At 37.0% G+C, this 19,726-nt stretch overlaps 1 protein-coding gene across 2 annotated transcripts in view; it reads left to right on the top strand.

Annotated features, from left to right (window-relative positions):
• Positions 1-19,726, top strand: part of MCC (MCC regulator of WNT signaling pathway) — a 198,963-nt gene that overhangs the window by 1,304 nt on the left and 177,933 nt on the right. For both annotated transcript variants that reach the window (XM_062599020.1, XM_062599019.1), the window contains exon 2: positions 17,863-18,110. In XM_062599020.1, the coding sequence (XP_062455004.1) occupies positions 17,863-18,110 (248 nt within the window). The remainder of the gene's footprint in view (positions 1-17,862; positions 18,111-19,726) is intronic.

Genomic DNA, 19,726 nt, shown 5'->3' on the forward strand with positions numbered 1-19,726 from the left:
ATTGTAACACCAGATGCTTGTACAATGCAGTAGATTGTAAATAAGCCATAATGAGATGTTCATATATCTGGAACTATTGGTAGGATCTTTTGATCAGGATGAGATTTGATGGAAGGTATTTCTGGAACTAGTCCTCATCTCCCACACCATAATTTAAAAAATAACTGTACTTCTAAATGCAAGATTTTTCTGAGATGTGGGGAACTTGCAGCTTCAAAACAAAGCCAATATTAGCTGTAGTTAGTAAGTAGTTAGTAAGTGCCTCCAGAGAGGTGAATTGAAGTGAGGGAAAGTTTTAAAGTTTGTCCTCTAACCTGAAACCTAACAGTATGAGCCTACAGAAAGGGTAAATAAACTTCAGCACTCTCTGTCATTTCTTTGGAACCAGAAAGTTGTTGAAATTCTCAAAGAGCTGGCAGTCACTTAAAAAATAGAACTTCAAGGTCTTGATATTTCTAATCTAAAGGGTCCCCATGCCCTGTTTTTTTTCCTAATTAATCATTATTTTGATAGCTGTAGTTCTGAGATGAAAACTTTGAAAATAAATACTTCTTTGGCCATGTGCTAAGATGACTTCTCTTTCCACCTGTTTACCCTGTCAATGAAAGTTATTCTGAAGTTTTAAAAATTAAGGTGTTCACTTACAGCTCCCATTGCCTGCTATGAGCACAGTCTGTGATCTGTGCACTGTGGTGCTTTTCTGCAGCATAAATTGAATTAAAGCACTTTCTAAAGGAATGTTAACGTTGTAGTGCTTCGTATGTACAGTTGCTACCACTACACAAGCCAGTAGTGTTTTTGATGGGAGTTTTCTACATTTCTTATGTTTTGTTCCAAATTAGTACTCTGTGCATTTCAAAATGGATGTTTCTGAATGTTATTTGAACTATTCTGTTAACAGTTTCCAAGGCTTCATGACATGCCCTAGGAAGGACCTTGGATTTCAGCAGGAAACAGAATTAAAGCTCAGAGGATGGTGGTTGAAAATCCTAAAGGATTTAGTCCATTGTTGATGGTTGCTAATACCTTGCTTCATATGGTACTGTGCCTTCAAGGCAAGTATTAGTATGGCCATGATTGGAACTTAGTATCATAAATTGCCGTCTTTTAAATTTCCATATTTATGATAAAGTAGTGAATGAATACTTGACAAGTGATTTTTGGCATCAAATGGAGTCATTTGCTTTTCTTGACTTCGTTAGCTCACCAAGGTAATTAGTCTTGTAAATGGAATGCATTCCTCGGTTTGCTTAGTGTCTCAATTTCCCTTATAATCTGTTTTATAGCAATGGTGTGTGCAGGAGTGGACTTGCCCAGTGGTTTTTTGGATGCTTTTGTAGTGCACAAACCACCGTAGTCTCAAAGATGGCTTGTTCTGTTTCACGGGCACGCAGTGTCCCTATGAAAAGCATAGCAACTGTTTTTTCATTGTTTGCAGTCTCAGGACAGTGTTTGGGTAAATTCACTTTTCTTTTTTTAAGGTACCAAATTATATTAAAAAAAAAGCCAGAAAATTCATGTCTACTTTTGTATTTAACTTAATCTTGTCATCATGTGCATAATCTTTTTCTTGCTTCTGTTTTTCCTTTTTTTCATAGAGGCCAGTTGTTTGGCTTTCCTGTTCCCTCTTACCCTGCTTCATTGGGCTTTCCTTTCCTCCTGGGATCACTGGTGTTTTTGATTCTTGAGGGTAATGCTGCTTTCTTTGTTGCCTTTGTAGCCCCAGTAGAGATGATAGGCTGACTTCTCCATGTTCCTGCACCATTTACAGGAGATCAAACACTGCAATAAATGCCTGGGCATATGTATACAGAGCTGAAAACAGAGAAGCTAGCACTGTAAAACCAGCTGCTTCCTTATGGACTAGAAATTATCTGTAGACCTTTACTAATTGGAGCCTCTTTTGGGAACTTAATTTGTTTTCTATGTAATTGAATTGAAAATTGTTTGCAATTTTTCAGCTATTACTCAGCATAAGTTGTCATATCTTTCAAAATGAGTACTCCTTCTGCTCTGCTTTCAGGGATGAAGCTTCATCAGCCTTTTGTTTGCATAGTGCATGCAGCAGTTTGTTCGTAAGATTGCTTTCTCTCTAACTCTAGCTCTGTTATGGAAGAGAATATCTTTATTCTTGCAGCAAAGGCAGTCATTTTGTATGAATGTTTATTGAGTTCATATTGCATGGGGAAAAGAGCTATCTGCATTCATAATGAAGTTATATGGTGTCTCAGCTGTGGAAATGCTTTGTTGTGCATCTAACTGTAAACCTCTTCAAATAATAGCAGGGAAGTAGAGGCACAGATGGGGAGGAGGAGCATGTCCTGAGATACTGATTAATTTTCAGACTTTCAATAGTTAGGATGAAATTAAAGTAAAAAGGTGTAAGTACTCAGAGAGTGCTGTTGATGGTTGTATTGGAGAAGAAATTTTCAGACTTTCAATAGTTAGGATGAAATTAAAGTAAAAAGGTGTAAGTACTCAGAGAGTGCTGTTGATGGTTGTATTGGAGAAGAAATTTTCAGACTTTCAATAGTTAGGATGAAATTAAAGTAAAAAGGTGTAAGTACTCAGAGAGTGCTGTTGATGGTTGTATTGGAGAAGAAATTTTCAGACTTTCAATAGTTAGGATGAAATTAAAGTAAAAAGGTGTAAGTACTCAGAGAGTGCTGTTGATGGTTGTATTGGAGAAGAAATTTTCAGACTTTCAATAGTTAGGATGAAATTAAAGTAAAAAGGTGTAAGTACTCAGAGAGTGCTGTTGATGGTTGTATTGGAGAAGAAATTCAATGGAGTGTAGAATGCTAGGGCTGTCTATTACTCTGCATTACATTTTGTAGTTGTATTAGAAACTTGTGCATTGAAATCTTGCTAGATAATCTCTAGATAAAAATATTAAAAGAACACAGGAATTTTAATTTGTTAGTTTGTACAGAAATAGTTTTTGGCTCTTTGGGGAGTGATAGTAGTTACTTAATTATTTAACATCTCATAAGGGCTTGGCGTGTTTGTGATATGTCATCAATAATGAGATATAATTACAAACAAATGTATGTATAGCAGTCTGTGATTAAGGCTAGATCTTGAACTTTTAAGATCAGCTGGATCAGTCTCACTGGGAGTGTGAGTCAGCTTTAAACACTGTTTACATGAAAACTTTATTTTTGCAGCTGTAGTTGGATTGTGTTGCTATTAACCTAAAGCCATTAACTGAAAAAACACTGCATTCATTTGCTTTGTTTTTCTTCTGTTTGTTTTGAGAAGCTTGAGAATCTGATGTTATGGTTAAAACTGTATTCAGCTTCAGAGGGTCAGTGCATTGGGGAGGGCACCTGCTGCTTTTGCGTGTGAGGGTTTTGTTGTTGTTGTTTTTAAACAAGGTCAGCATATGTGATCTTGGTGGATGACAGTGAGGAAGGTGAAAATATGCTGGGTTTTTACAGGTAGCAGGCTAGATTAATCTCTTCAGAACCTTGATTGCCTTGTAGTTTTATTATATTTTGACTGTACTGAAGTTCTAGTTACAGGTATAATGAATTTCACTTCTACTGCAGTCATTATTAAGTGGGTTTCCTGATTATTCTTTTGCAATACTACATGCTCTAAATAAGGTAATTTTGTATCTGCAGTAGATAATTTCATTTACAAAAAAAATGAAGCTATGAGTTATAGAGATGATTGAATAAAAATCTAATTTAGTTATTAAGTTACAAATGTGTGATAGTTTTATATTTTTAACTTTTAAACATGGATAAATACTTTTTAGGATTATGAAACAAAGGTAAAGTGTTGAGTACATAACAAGAAATTTTTCATGATACTCAGAATAACAAAGTAAAGTTCTCTTTATAGAGTTGTTTGAAAATGTTGTCTTCTATATATGCTGATATTTTTACATTGCAGTCAGTGTTTGCCATACTCTGCTTTTAGATGGTTGAAAAGCTGCAAACCTGCTGATTTTTTGCAGTGAGCTTGTACAGTTTGTTAAAAGCACATATGGAAAGAGTGCTTCCCTTTGATTGCCCTTCTCAGAAACAGTTAAAAGAAACTTACTGGATTTGATCTGTTATGTGAATGTTTTTAGTGTTATGTAGCTTTGGGAACTCTCACAAGCTTTGCAATGACAAGCTGATATTTCCTTTTTTAATGGGTTGCAATAGTGTTGGAGCTAAGTAGTTGTAACCATGGAAGAAACTGTGAAAGTATTTATTGCTTTAATCCAGGTTGCACACTAGTATTCTTGTAAATTCCTTCATTAACATGGTGGAACTACGTCTCTTTACAGGATACTTGGTGTGAGAAATTTCCTGTACGTAAGATAACTACTGTTAAGAAATTTAAATGCTCAAACTAACTGCTTTGGATTTTTTTTTAAATAAATGAGTAAATCAAAATATTTTAAAATCAAATTTGTTTTTCTTTCCTAAAATATTTTGATATTCTTCCCTCCCTCCCCCCTCCTCCCCCCTTAAAAATAGGTAATTATGGTGGAGTGTTTGGAGTGAGTATGGATAATGACATTTCCCAGAATAGTAATATGTTTTTTTTTTCCTTGCAGCTGATTGAGGAGGAGACTTTGCACTTTAGGGTATAGCTCCAGATGAGCTATACATCAAGTTAATCCAAAGCATTGTTAGAGTTCTCGACCAAGCATCGTGTGTTTTAAATACAAGTTGGAGGCAGTGATTTGGATGTTATAAAAGATGTGTAAATAGTGAGCCCAGCACTGTGCTGCAGATTCCTTGTTTTGGGTGGGAGGGAGGCAGGATGTACAAGATCTATCACAAGTTCATCAGGATTTACCCTACACCGGTAGCTTCCCTATTATTTGGGAATAGGGAAGCTACCGGTGTAGGGTAAATCCTGATGAACTTGTGATAGATCTTGTACATCAAATAGGTAAATGTAATGAGAGAAGTATTTAACATAGATTTTTAAGTAGTCCTAGGTTCCAAATTCATTGCTATGATAACTGTTAGGGTTTTAGGAGAATTAAAGATGATGGAGGTTTGGCCTTGTGTATTTGCTAGCCTATCTGTTTTGCTACTTCTCGGTGTGCAGAGGAGAACCATGTTAATTTTGAGTTGAAAAGTTTATTTTTCCCAGTGGAGCTGACTGCAGTATGTCAAGGTTATCCGTCATATAAAGAATATGCCTACATCATGGCTATAAGGTTCTCATGATCCTACTTTGCGCTGTGTATTTCTGAGTATTGCAATTAATAACTCCAGTTTAGTGGCAGTTGTAAAGCAGAGTACAAATAACTGTTGACAAGAAGAGAAGACTGTTTTCTTGCAGGTTGTACTTACCAACATTCGTTAAATGCTTACACATTTCAAAGTCTGTGTTTGTTACAATAAATACACAGTCAGAAGAAGTTTTAAACTTGAGCTTTCAGAACCCTTCATATTTTAGAAGGTTTATTTTATTCTTTTCTTCTTTCTTGGGAGTTTAATCTCCAGGTGGACAAACTTGAGCAAATAATCAGTTACTTGAGAATGCACTTGTCAGACTCTTTGTTTCCTTTGAGTGCTACCATTCAGTCAACTTTTAAGTGCTGAAGCTCTTTCTTATCTTTAATTGTTTTTAATGAGTTTGTTGCTAATACCATGTTACTGGGATTATGACTGTGAGGGAATTAAGCCTCTCTATAAATTCAGTAATCTCTTTTTTGTGGCCCTGGGGGGGAGGGGAAGTAGTTGCTCAACCTTTTCTTGTAATCTTCCAGAATGACATCAAGAAGCCCATAAAAGTATAACTCCACTAATAAGTTGGATGTCCCCCCCCCCATTAGGTTATAGCATAAATACTACAGGTGGCCATTTCCGTGGTGTGGCTGAGACCTCAGGACATATTTGAATTTTTCTGATTCCATATGATTGCATTTTCTTCTGCTTATAACAGGCAAGGTAGTTAGTATCCTCTGTAACTGCTGTTGCTTAGCTCATGTTTCTTTACAAGCAGGAACTTTCTAGAAGGTTACAGAATTAAGCTGCTGAAACCTATACTTAGAAACTAATGAATAGGTTTTGGGAGGCTCTTGAATGAGAGAAGTCCCACCACTAGGTGGTTAACACATTAAGTATTTTTTTTTTCTCTTCTGTTGTTGTCTGTCCAGTTTGAGAATGCCCTGTGAAACTATTTAGCTGACCATTGTGGATGGATTCTAAAACAATTCTATACATAACACACATTCATCTTAGATTCCTGATGTAGGATAGTCAGTGTTGGAACTTGATTCGGGCAACAGATCATGGAGATTGTGGTCAGGAGCTTCACAGGGTACTTGGGCATCTGGTCTTTGTAGCAAATCCACCGCCCTGAGCTAGGAGCCTGAATTCTTTATGAAATGAATTGTGAAAAGTGGAGATTTCATGGCAGTTTGAAGTCAACCTAAGTGCAAGGTGCTACTGGAAGAGTTCAACCGAACACAATCTTGAAATCTCTTGTGGCTGTACTAGAATTTGTTCAGTGATCCAGATCAGGGAAATGTTTGGACTGAAAACTAGCTCAAGAAGAAACACTAGTTTTTAGCCCAGTTAGTTTGTGCTACTGATTTATCATATGCCTGAGGTTTAGCTGTAATCCTGGTAATGACTGATTTCTTATTTATTTATTTATTTGTAAATACAGTTCACTTCAAATGCTCTGAACTGGGAAACGTTCCTAAAAATGATTTATGACCATAAAAATGATGATGTTTTTAAAAGCATAAAACCATAACATTTTTTAAAAAGATTTTTAGCACCTCTGTTGGTGAATGAAAGAGATTAACAAGGCCGGTGCTGTGCCTAATTGACTGGTGTCCAAAGGATGGACTAGGAATGGTGCTTGGGGAAAAATAGTTAGACTGGTTTACATGGCTTCGGAAAACCACCTTGTCTTTGTTGCGAATGTTCATGTACATCTTTGAAAATAAATAGTACATGTGTGGAACTTAACCTATGTTATGTTTTCGGTCACATAATGGCACATTAAATGTCTCATTTCTTCCAAGAGGTTTTTGCAGCGCTCTACTGTCTTAAACTTAATAAAACAAAATAGCACTTATGTAGTATTACTAGTAACTTACTCAATGAAATTCCTTCAGTTTGTAAGGGTAAGTTAGACTAGACTGCCCCTGAATGAAAACTAGGCTTTTGGTAGTTCCTACTATGTGGTAGAATCTGTAGGCTGAATTGATGCTGTGTTTTAGTGAAATTTCCAACTAGTAAGCAGCACAAAAGAAAACATGTAATGGCAGAGGTTCTGTTGGCAGGCAGTGCGTCTCTGTTGACAAATGAACCTTTGTTTGCTTGTAACAATTCTGTCTCTAGAGAAGATAGCCTTGGTGAAGAATGGATACACTGTTCTCCAAGGTTTTGAGATGCTGTTTGTGTAAATGGTTTGACCTAATGTTCAGAATACACTGTTTAATTATTTTATTTTTAATGAGTAAAATGAGCATGCTTTGTGCCTACTATAAAACAAATACACTACTTTTGGAAGTTCCTGCAACCAGACTGGGAATCTTGTCCATATTTAATAAGAAATGGGGTGGGGAGTAATCCTGCTGAGGGACTCGGAGTGTCGGAGGTAGCTTCCTACTCCTTTCCCGGGAGAAGGAATGGCATTGAAGACTGCAGAATGTGGCTGGAATAATGCTGTGAGAGGTAGCCAATCTGGGGCAGAGCTCTGAAGTAAAAGCTTTGTTGGTTACAAATAAAGTCAGTGCCCTGAAACTGGAGTGAATTTTAAGCTGCGTTCAGCATGTGGAGTTTTTGAGCGAGTTGACTGTTTACCCTTCTTTCTTGTTACTGTTCAGCATAGTGGAACTAAGTCAGGTTGCTAAGGTTAATTGTGAACTTACAGAACAAGCATGGGAACAAGCAGAGCAGAAAATGAAACTAGCAAGGAGTTTCAAGAGTAAGTTATTCCAGAGTGCATAATCAGTAAGAGGAAAACCAAGGAAAGGGTGCTTAAGAGAGGAAGGTAGTAAGCTGTTGGTGACTGGTGCTGTGAATCGTGAAAAGCTTTGCCTTTCTTGTTTCCAACAAATGTCAGATGTGGTTAGATGGTTCCTGCAAGTAGCATTGGTGATAAAGACCTTGGGAAGATGAGGAAAGAAAGAAGTTGGAGAGTGTTTGGATTTATGTTTTATGTAGTTGTACTTGATGAAGTTGATGTAGGGTTCCTAAAGAACTCAGAACTGTTTTGCAGGAGTTTTTTCCTGGGGTCTTTCAAAAAATAGAAGGGGGAAATGGAAGATTGAGTATGGTTATTCTCTTTAAAATTGTTAGAATAGGAAGAAGCGGGAAACTGGATTAGTCTGCATACAACTTATCTGTAGTTATACATGAGATAACTAGCTGAATGTTGTTTGTCAAGAATAAGTGTATCAAACCAATATGATCTTTATGAAATGTGGTAAAGCAGTTGTTGATGGAAGTGAAACAGCAGATGCCTTCTATCTTGTCTCTAGTAAAGCTTTTGATGTTTTATGACACCGATAAGTCAGAGAAAGAGAGTATTGGACAGGTGGTTGCTTTTTTTCTTTTCCTTCACCCTTCCCAATACTTCTCCCATACTTGGAGATCGTTGGATACTAACAGTTAGTTTTCCAAATAGAAGGATGTATCAAATTGAAATTGGCAGAATGTCCTGAGCCAGATCATTACTGTTCGGAATTAATGATTTGGGAGACATGATAATGAATAAGCTTAATTAAATTTGGGAGGACAGCAAACTAAGGAGGATGCCAGATGTACAGAAGGACAGGATTGGAATTAAAACTGATATTGACAAATTGAAGATATCTTACCTGATTTTTTTCAAGCTATAAAGTAAGGGTAAGTACACAATAGTACAGCTAGTGGTTCATATACAGGATGTATAATTCAGAAGATGGTCTGAGATTTATAGTAGGTCTTAAACATGAATTAATTATCTCTTGCTATTTTAAGATGAGAATTTTGGTTTCAAATTTTCTGGTCTTTTCAGTGCCTTTAAGACCTAAGATGATGACCCAAGTCTAGTTTTGCATGCTGTCATCCATCAGGTTGTTGGATCAATTGGAGAAAGCCCAGAGCACTTCACAATGTCAGAAATGCAGAGATTTGAATTCTCTACTCAAAAGATGAGGCATCTGATAATGGTTTTAAATATGTAATGACTATCTTTGTCTTATCCATCATGATCATAGAAAATAGACTATTACTTTCCTTTCTGAAATAAAGTGTTTTAAACTATAGCTGGAAAGATTCAGATTAGGAAACTGGGGGAGTAGTTAAGTAAAGGATAGGTCACCAGTGGAGGTTGTGCAGGCCTTAAGAACAGCTTAGACAGCCATCTGTCAGGAGTAATGCAGGAATATTTGTTCCTGCCCTTGGGTAGGGGGTAGGATAATTTTCTGTTGCAGTTTTTTCCATGGTCTTATATGCTGTATTTCTGTGGAATGACATCTTAATAATGTAAGACTTCTTCAGTCCACCTGTGCAGAACTCCATTCTCAGAATTGTAATACTCCTCTTCAGATTTAAAACACAACCAAAACCTCCTTTTATTCCTTGCTTTTCATTCATTTTTTTTCACCCAATTTCCTAAAATGGACTCTAGTCTGCTTCCTTCCCTCTATATGGAGTTTTGTCAGGACTGGCTAATGGGAGGCATAATATTTATCGTGGTGAACTGGGACTTCAGTTGCTTATCTGATTTTGGAGACCATTGAGTGGAGTTAGAAGGTTGCTGCCAATAGTGGATGGCAATAGGCTACAATATGGACCTAAGATCTGGTAGCATCACTGTATGTGTAACTGCATTGGAAATCTCTATGTCAAGATGATTGGTGTCTGAATTGTTCTGTGTTTTTTAAGCTATCAATTTGGAGGAAAAAAAAGTTAGGAGTTATGGTTCTGGACCTTCTTTTTTGATTGCTAGAACAGGATATCTGCCCACACCTCATGTACTGTTGAAATTTCATGCCTATACTAAAAGGTGCATATAAAAATACATAAATATTGCTGAATATACATCTAAGCACAATCTTTTCGGTCTTGTGAGTTCAAAAAGCTATGACAGCACAGACCTGTCTACTGGATATCTTCTTTCTAAAGCAGTATAAAATACCAAAACACGTAGTGGGGGAGTTAACAGCTATCTTACTGGTGTAAGTAGAGAGAGCAATGCTTTAATAAAATCAGGCCAGAATCTGGATTAGAACTAGTATCTGCTAATGTGGATACTTGTCTAGTATGCTACCAGACAGCTCTACCTGCTGGTAGACTTTCCTGAATTTTCTATTCTGTAAAATCAAAACTTCTATTAGGTCTTAGGTGGAATGCAGAACTAGATGGATTCTCTTATTCATGTGTAGGTAAGGACTTTGTTTTAATCGTATTTTACAGACAGAGAAATGGGCATAATCTTTAAGGCTGATAATTTTCAAAAGTGATATCTAAATTTGGGTGCTTACCTTGAGATCCTTGTGTCTAGTAAAAAAAAAAATGTATTTTAAGTGTCTGTAATTTACACTAGCTACAGGTGAAGCTGTAGATGCAAAGTTGTAGATGCTGAGCACTTTTGAGGAAAGGCTTGAATTGTCCCAGAGTGGGCATTCAGTTAAGATGTGAAATTTTGAAGAGCTTGGGAAAGAATTTCAAGCAAATCTAATTGTTTCTGAATACCTCTCTTCACTTGATCTGAGCAATTGAGAGAGTCGGCTTCTGTGTTTGCAAAATAGTTCTGTAATTGTTATCTATTATGAAGTCTTTTGTGAAGAATTATAGAGATACAAGTCAGTTGCCTAGACAGTGATAGATACAGAGTGTGAACTGAAGATTTCTGGGTGCCCAGCCCTGAGTTTGTCATGCTAAACCAATATCACTGGAGAACTGCAAAACTATTCAAAGACAATCACAAACTGTTAGCAAATAGCCTGAGAAATATACTTAAGAGGTTCTGCCCATTTTAAAAGGCTACATGAGCCAAAAGGGGGGTGGTTGTACTTTTTACTGTTCTGTACTTAAGTTTTTTGTGCCCTTCCTGGTTCTGTGGATTTGAGAAACAAGGAGTGCCCTCACTTGGTTTTGTAGCAAAAGTTCACACTGTAGTACTGGGGGCTTCTGTACTATATGTTCTGTGTTGCTTATGGTTCCTGGAATGTCAGATGGCTTAGGAACTGTAAGGATCCTGTTAATTAACTTATTCCTGTTGGTATAGTTTGAGGGATAAGCATTTTATACAGCCTGCTTCCTGTGAAGTGTGGGACATGTTATCTAGCTATTTCTTTCTCGATCTAAAATGCTGATGTTTAAGAATCTCTAAGGAAAAGATGTTATTCTATGAACCTTCAGATTTTTTTTCCCCTGAAGGTTGAGCAATTTTTGATGGCTGTTGCCTCTACTTCCCTTCTAAAATTTTGCAGAAGGTAACTGGTCCATGCAGTCTGTATGTGGTGTCCCAGTTTATTATGTGTGTGTTTTTACCTGCTTAAAACAGTAAAAATGAGATGAGCTTTTTTTTTTTTTTTTTTTTTTTTTTTTTTTCATTTGAGGCTGCTAAAGCGGTTGAACTGGAGCACAGCTATTTTATAAGGTCTGATGATGGATGATTTTGTGTAAAATTGGAATGTTGATGAATGTGGTGGAATTGTAGTGTCATTTAAAGGTCTCCACATGTATAGGAGTTGCCAGAGCTCCTAGATCACAGGCAAAGACAGGCTTGCTTGCCCTGGTGGAGCAGTAAGTTGCAGAAAGTGAAGAGGATAAGGAGGCAGTCTGATACAGATAAGCAGGGCTGACAGCTATTTGCTTGTGAAGGGAATGGTGCTATTATTGATCTGGTGCTGATGCTTGTCTGCCTCTGTAGTGAACTAGTGTGGGGAGCTAAGTCAAGAGAACTATTCTGTTTAGTATGATGAGCTTTATGTTGGTTTAACTGCCTTCCTAGTCAGCCCTAGTAGATGAAAATGGAAAGAGATGTGGGGAAATAGGACTGAGAGTGGGATCATCCCTTTTGGAAGCAGCAAACTGACAAACTATATCCTAAACTTTTTGTAGGAAGGGAAAGTTAGAAAGCAGAACAAAGAACTCTTGACAGACTGCTTTGGAAGCCAGCATGATGAGCAGCAAAGAGAATCAGAAAGATACATTTTCACAGTAGAGAGCTACTTCTCAGATGGAAGGAAGCTGATCTGCAAGGCAGAAGAAAGATCTATGGTTTATAGGAAAGCTGTGGACAGCAGAAATGAATGAGGTACTCCTTGGAGGATTTTGATACGATCTAGGTCTAAAGAAAGACTGGTGAAAAAACAGAAGCAAAAGGTATGCTTTTGGTTGGATCCATGCTTTTATGTGCTGTCTCAGCTAAAAGCAGTTTGTTTTAGAATTCTGTGTGTAGCACATGTCTTATGGATTTATTACAAATCCTACAAGGTGAAATTCTTGGCGGAGTGTGTGCTTAAGCTGTGTGGGAGTCTGTGGTCTTGCTTGCTGGTCTTGAAGTTTCACAGAAGCTGTAGCCAGTGTCAGCAGCTGGAATCTGCAGCGGTCATATATCTGGAGCCCGGGCATAGCACTTTGGGAAAAGCTCAGTTAGAGGTAAGGGGCCTCTGTTAGCCTTTTGTGTGACATGGCAGCATCCATTTACGCCAGACTGCCAGTGCAGAGAGCTCTTTTCCTCTTTGCAAGGGCCTGCAGCTTCTTAAATGGAAAGCAAAAAGCAGATGTTTTAGATAAGAAGCAAAAAGAGTAGCAAGTGTGAACAATATGAGGGGGAAAAAACAGTTCTGAGATTATTCTCGTGACTCTTTGCTTGCTGTTGCTCATAAAAAAGTGAAAGGTAGGGAACTGTGGTAATGCCGTGATTTAAATAGTAAGAGGTTAGAACCAAGCCTCAGAGTAGACAGGCACCATGCAAGACCTAGAAATGCAGCAGTCTGGTAAGTGTCCAGCAGAGGGAACTCCAAAGATTGATAGTTACACCAGAGAAAAAGATTATGCACATTGCTACCAAAGGTAAAAGTAAACAAACTCTAGTGATTCCAGGAAAATATTTTATATTGATAACCCCTTATTGCTTCATTTGCTGAGGTTGTTACAGAGTGTTCCATCAGAGAGACATTTTCAGTTTAATCTTAGCCAGCAGTCCTACTGACTGTCCACAGAATTAATCTTGAAGTGACTCATAATTGTAACACAACAGTGTGTAACATGTTTTCTTACAGTTTGCTGTTTGTTTACTCTGTCTGCCTCTAGGGAACTTGAGTACATCTTTAATCTTAACCTTTTTTCTTCAAAGGAATTTCTGTACCTAGACTGCAGGTTACAGAAGCAAAGAATAAATGTTTCATAGCAAAATGTCGTTAAAATCTTTGTAGTAGCTGAGAACTTAAATAATATGAATGAATTCATAGTTGCTTTTGGGGTTAAATAGTTACTGTAGAACCATCATTCCTTTATAGATTTGATAGCCTATCAGAAGGGATAAGAACAGAAAAGTGACTCATTCAGTTAAGTCTCAGGATGGCAATCTGTAGGTATTGGGCAGCATACATGCATGCTTACCTAGGTGGTTCCTTATGCTTACTAAAGCAGTAATCAGAACAAGGTAGAGTACAACAGGAAGTATGGCTGTGCTAAGAAAGAAAAAGACTGTGTCACTGGTTCTGTTTTGTGGTCTAACAGAATTATCACTCTTAAAGTTCGATCTTCCGCCTACAAAGAAAACAATAAATATAAACACTACTTTGTTGTAATTTTTATTGCATGCATATATATGCTTGCTTCATACGTTTAGCTGCTCAATATTATTATACTGTGCAGTAGGATACCATATTTGTATTTAATTTCTCTTGGGGGAGGAAATCAAAATGTTTCAAATTTATATCAAGTTATAAACTTTAATTGGACTTATTATAAATTGTTACGGAAATCACGTGCTTTTAAACAGAATTAGTAGTAATTAGGAAAGTGATGTGTATGAGGCTTCTCAAAGGATTGCTATGGTAGATAGATGGCTAAATAATTGAAGCAAATTATGGCAGAATAACTTGGAGTCTGATGCCATTTTGTTAAAAGAACAGTTTCTTGTGGCAGCAGGAGTTCAGCTTCATAGCTCCTTCAGCTCTTTTTTCAATTGTCTGTAAAAGTCCTGCTTAGGTATCATAGCCATTGTGCTTGAAAACCTGTTATGTGGTGGTACTTTGAGATTTTTTTTTAGCAAAAGTGAAATTAACATGAAGTAAAATTGAAAGACTCTATTTAAGCATATGATTTTCTTCTCCAACCATTGAACTGCTTAATCTAAAAATATTCCAAATCCATGTATTTTGGAGAAAATGTTTATTTTGATACAGCAAGTTTGCTAAATCCAAAGTGGAAAGTGCCTTTCTGATTTTTGGAGTGAAAAGGGACTTAGTAACTGTATTCTTGCACTGATGTCAGTAAATATTTTTATATGGAGGTTTTGATATGTTTGGTATATAGTTTGAGACTGTTAATTGAAACTGATGCTCTGCAAAATGCAGGTTGGGAGTACAGTAGCTTACACATAAAATAAACTGATGTGGTGGTTGTTTATGTTTCTTACTGCTCCAAGAAGCTAAACTTTAACCTAGATTAAAAAAATAAAGCTGACTGACTAGATTCTGGTTTCCAGTTGGTGTGCTGTGAGTAAAAACGAGGAGAGTTACTAATGTGAAAATGGGGCACCAAAAGTGGAATGAAGCCTTAGCAAGACTGAAAACTAAATGTTTAAAAATGTTATATAGTGTTCGTAATCATTCTAACTACTCTTGTAACTCTGACTTTTCCTCTAATCCTGCAGCTTTTTGAAAACTGTTCTGTCATCTAATTGTTTTTTTCTACTGCTCATCAGCACAACATGAGCAGAGATGGACTTGTTATAAGACAATGTTTAATAAAATAGTTGTATTGCATGGTGGTGTGTATCTGTGTGTTACATGTTAGCTAGTATTTTCAGAAAGTTTGAGAAGTTAAATGTCCAGCCTTTTGGACTCTGAAAAATTCTTACCTGTGAACACAGGTAAGAATTCATTTGAAGTGCGTCTGGATGATATGATTAGATTCTTCAACATAGAAACTTCCTATTACCAACTGTCCTGTGTGTCTGTTATCATAAAAAATGGATTCAAATTTTGGAGAAGTCAGTGGAAAGATGTCAGTTGACTCCAACAGAGTGAGGGCCAGGTTCAAGAGAAGAAATGTGATCATTTCTAGCTTTAAAATATATTTTTTTTTCTTTGGACACTCAGTTTGCAGTGTAGTATTTGCGTAGGCTTCAGTTCTACAAAGCACCTGAGAACATTTAACTTTAAGAATAGATGTACCAGAATTGCGTATGTTTATCTGCCTTTAAGCCTTTGTATGTTTGTTGAACTTAGGAGCAACTTTGGTACTCATCTTGACATTAAAAATCGGGTGAAAATAGATGTCCGAATTATTCTATAAATAGAGGTATTTTCATAAAAAGAGGAATCTTTGAGTTTTATGGTTAAGCAATAGAGCACGATTGTTTCATCTGCAGTAGGATTCTCTGGTGTTGCAATTGCTTGTTGTGGAATTTTATGTTCTCTATTTCAGAATGTTTTTGAGACTTTTTTTAAAGCTACTAGAAGTTCTGATTAGTTGTACCTCTGAACATGCAGATGTTTACATGGCAAAACTCCGTGTAGATGTACAAGGGAATATTTGTAGCATGTAAACATAAAATCTTTTTCTTTATTAAAAACAGAAAGACTCCTTTTGATGTTAGTAGGTGGAGGTTAGGAAAGCTGTTGTCGTTTCAGACTGACTTGCCCTGAGTAAAAGGAATCTGTTTTCAGTAGTATTGGTTGTCCAGAGTTACTTAAGTAGACTCTGATTTTGTATTTTTTGTAGTTCATTGCATCTTTCTTAATGCTTCTGTGGTTTGTTTTAGGCTGTGTCCTCAAACTGCAGAAGTTACAAATGATATTTAGTTAATATTTGCATGATTAGAGGGAGCTCAGCTGAGCAGAGCTCAGCACTGACAAACCTTTTCAAGGTCAGGAAGCAAACATCTATTTGGAGATGTGCTGTGTGAGCCTTATGGAGGTGACAGAGACTTGTACAAAGTAAAAATGAATAACAGACAAAAGCTATGAAATATTTATACCATTTGCGGTATGATCACTGTGGTAGTGTTGTGGTGTTTAAGAAAACAAGTATTTAAGAAAAGGATGAAAGGAAAGAAATAGATAAGTGTGAGAGTGCCGAAATAGTGGCACTTTTTTAAATTTTGAAATCAGACAGAATGCAGCCCTAAGGAAATTTTGGTAGTAAAAAGCAGCTATTGCTTCAGATGTAGATTGGGTCACTCATGTTTCTTTTTAGAATCTGACTAGTTAGCATTTTGTAAATAATGCATCTGTCTTCCTTCAGTTGCTGGAGAAGAGGTTTCAACATTTTCTTTCCTGCTCTGCCCCTGTATCCCTCCCTGTGTAAAGTGGGATATTCACTGAGTGGGAGGAGAATGGAAAGAAAAAAGAAAGTGAGTCTTCAGCTCTGCCCTTTGTGAGCAGATGACTTGTTTTAAGCAGCAGCAGTGGATTGAGGCAGGCCTGAGTCTACCAAATTTGCTGTTTTGGAAAACTATGAGCATCTGGAAAGGAAAAGATGCACTTTCTTTGTGGACTGAGAAAGACTATGCAGTCTTGGCTTACATTTGCAGTGTTGTATTTGCCCAAGAACTGATTTTTTTTGGATGTTTTACATTTTGAAAAAGGCAATATGACTGTCTGCCATTCAGAGACAGCCTTCTTTTTTTTTTTTTGAGGGGTTTATTTAGTCTTTGCAGCAAATTATTTAAGTATTTCATGCATGCATGAAATGAGCTTGTCATGCTTGGCATGCATGATAACTGTAGAATATTAGAAGTTTGCCTAATAGTCCACTTATTGTACATTCTTTACTATTGTTTCTTGACTGGACTTGTTAATGGTTATTCACCATTCTTTATTTAGTAATTAACTTCTAATTCATGCAGTGTTTTTTAACCAACTGCTACTGTCAAGAATTCTTTTAAAGCCTTCAACTTAACTCAATTTTGAGAAGGAAAGAGGCATAGAGAGTGGTAGGAAACAAACACCTCAGAATATTTTCTCCTCAGAATAATTTTATCCCTCAAATTGAGTCTAAGGTATATTCCAGAAGTTTTTTTCTTTTCAAACAAAATAGAAAATGGCATTGATCCCACTGTGCTTGACTGTTTTCCCTCCATGCCCTTCCCTTCCCCCTTGGCAGTATGTTTAGGGTTATTTGCATGCATCCATTCTGATAGCACTCTGTACAGATTTGTGAATGTGTTATATTTTGGAAGTATCTTTCATGTTGATTTGGTTGCAGCTGTCTTTTGGCCTCTGACACTTAGTGTCAGAGTGCTTTCCAGAGAGCTACCTCCTCTCCCTTTTGTGACTTTCTTTAAGCAGTTGGACCAAGTAAGCTGCTTAAAAACTTTTGGTAGTCAGAATGTTTGGAAGTCAGGTAGACACTATAAAGATCAACAGCAAATTTCAGCTCTCCCTTGTAGTGTATTTCGCTACTTGTAGAAATGTTAATAACAGTATGAAAATAGAGGTTAATGCTTAAAGAAAAATATTGCCTGCCTTTCTGTGGTCTTTCTCTGTTGAACTCTGTTGCCATCCTCAGGGTTTGGACAAAAATCGTAGTTGACTTAGTGAGTTTAAGTATCTGTGTATTAATTCATTTCCAGATTAAAGAGTTAGTATTCCTTTTCTTCTAAACTAAATTGCGCTCTCTTTTTTTTTTCTCTCCCTCCCCCCCCCCCCACATTTTCTCTCCCTTTTCATCTTCCCATTCCTCCCTATTCTCCCTCTAAAAATATCCTCAGGAATGATTTGCTGATGGTTTGCCGCCAGCTGAATATGGAGGAGTCTGTCGCTGAGATCATGCACCAGCTGGGAGCAGATGAAAATGGAAAAATTTCCTTTCAGGATTTTAGTCAGTGCCGCATGCAACTGGTGCGAGAAATCAGAAAGGAGGAAGTGGAGCTTTCTGTGAAATCAGATGACTCTTGTAAAAAGAAAAATTTAAGGGATAGGATGGCTTCCTGGCCGACTAGCAGCGATAACAGTTTAGGTAGGTATGGCTTTTAAATGTTCTACTGGTGTGACCTAAGAATAGGTAAACTCCTGACAGTTTTGCTGCTATTTTTACTGGCATCAGGATTTTACCTACAGTTTTGTGAATATGCTTTTGCATGAATTTCTCATACATTAGAGTGCTGTTATAACTGTTATGGTCTAGTCATCCTTAATGTGAACTAGAATATATGCAGAACATACTCTTCTAAAAGCCCTAGTTGCTCAAGACAACAGTTTTCCTCGAAAAGACATGAATTGCAGAGTGCAGCTGATAACTGAAGACCTAGTGAGCTCTTCATTGGCTGGAAAGCCCAAACAGGTAGGTAGTTAGGTAGAAATATTAAAAACAAAGAGAGAAATAAACTTAGTCTCATGTCTTTGAGATATAATATACTGTAGGAATGTGAGTATTTCTGAAATGCTTTAGAAAATTTATCTACTTACTTGTGGATCTGAGATTTAGAGAATAGTAATGTTTTCCCTTCCTTTTGCCCTGAAAAAAAGGCAACAAAAAAGCCCCTTCTCCTGCCCTGTGCAAGAACACAGGGCATAGGAAGGCACTGTCTGTGTTACTGAGTCTGGTTTTCATTAGTATTGTGATCAATTTTCATTAGATTGGAAAGGTTAACACCTACAAAATGCTTCCTTTCACCCTATAACAAATGCAAAAGACCAGAGGACAACAGCTTCTGTGGTCAACCCCACAAGGGCAAGGTGCTGCAGAAGGGGCTGAGGAGGTTGCTGGTGCTCTGACGCAGGTGAGTATTGGCTGAATATGACAGCTGGTCCATGATCTAGGAACTGACCCACACCCCTACTTCAGAAGGCGGCCATCAAACTTTGACTGTATTTAGAGATTCCAATATCCCCTCAACCTTTTTTTGTTTGTTTTACTACATGAGTCTAGATTTTTTTTAAATAAAATTCTTTTAATGAGAGATGCTCCATAAATTGAGAAACATGCAGAGAAAGACTACTGCGATGATTAAAGTCGAGAGTATTCTTTACCATCAGATAGACATCTGCATCATAGAGAGATTGCCTGTCTGTATTCTGGCTCCTCTGGTAACTGACCTGTCTTTCTTTTTTTAGTAATCAGTCTCCTAGAACTGAAAACCCGGTGTGTGTGGCTCTTTTTTTTTTTTTTTTTTTTTTTTCCCTAGTTACTTAGCAGGGTTCATGTTGTACTGTCTTCCCATACTTACCTCTGCACATGTTTTTGGCTTGTCATCTCAGATACTTGAATTTTCCTTGTTTACTTTGTATCCTTGATGAATTCCATATCTTCATGCTTTATTGGTTTTCCATCTTGGATTGTCAGCATCGGAGATCTGTTTCACAACTCCATTTCTTCTTTGCTGTTTGGTTTCTTTTCCTGTCCTGCTTTCCTTTTTGTCCTTCTTTCTAGTCAGTATTTCTTCTGACTATCCTTCTTTTATTTATATATATAAAAATATATTTTTATATAAAATATATATAAATGTGTATGTGTATGATTAACTCTTTAGTTATGAAACTCCTGTTGCCATTCTCCATCACGGTCTACACTATATCTTCAGAATCCTTGGCCTCAACTGCATATTCAGCCCATGAATCTTCTCCAGGAGATGT

This window comes from Rhea pennata, chromosome Z, assembly GCF_028389875.1.
Source record: "Rhea pennata isolate bPtePen1 chromosome Z, bPtePen1.pri, whole genome shotgun sequence".
Lineage (NCBI taxonomy): Eukaryota > Metazoa > Chordata > Aves > Rheiformes > Rheidae > Rhea > Rhea pennata.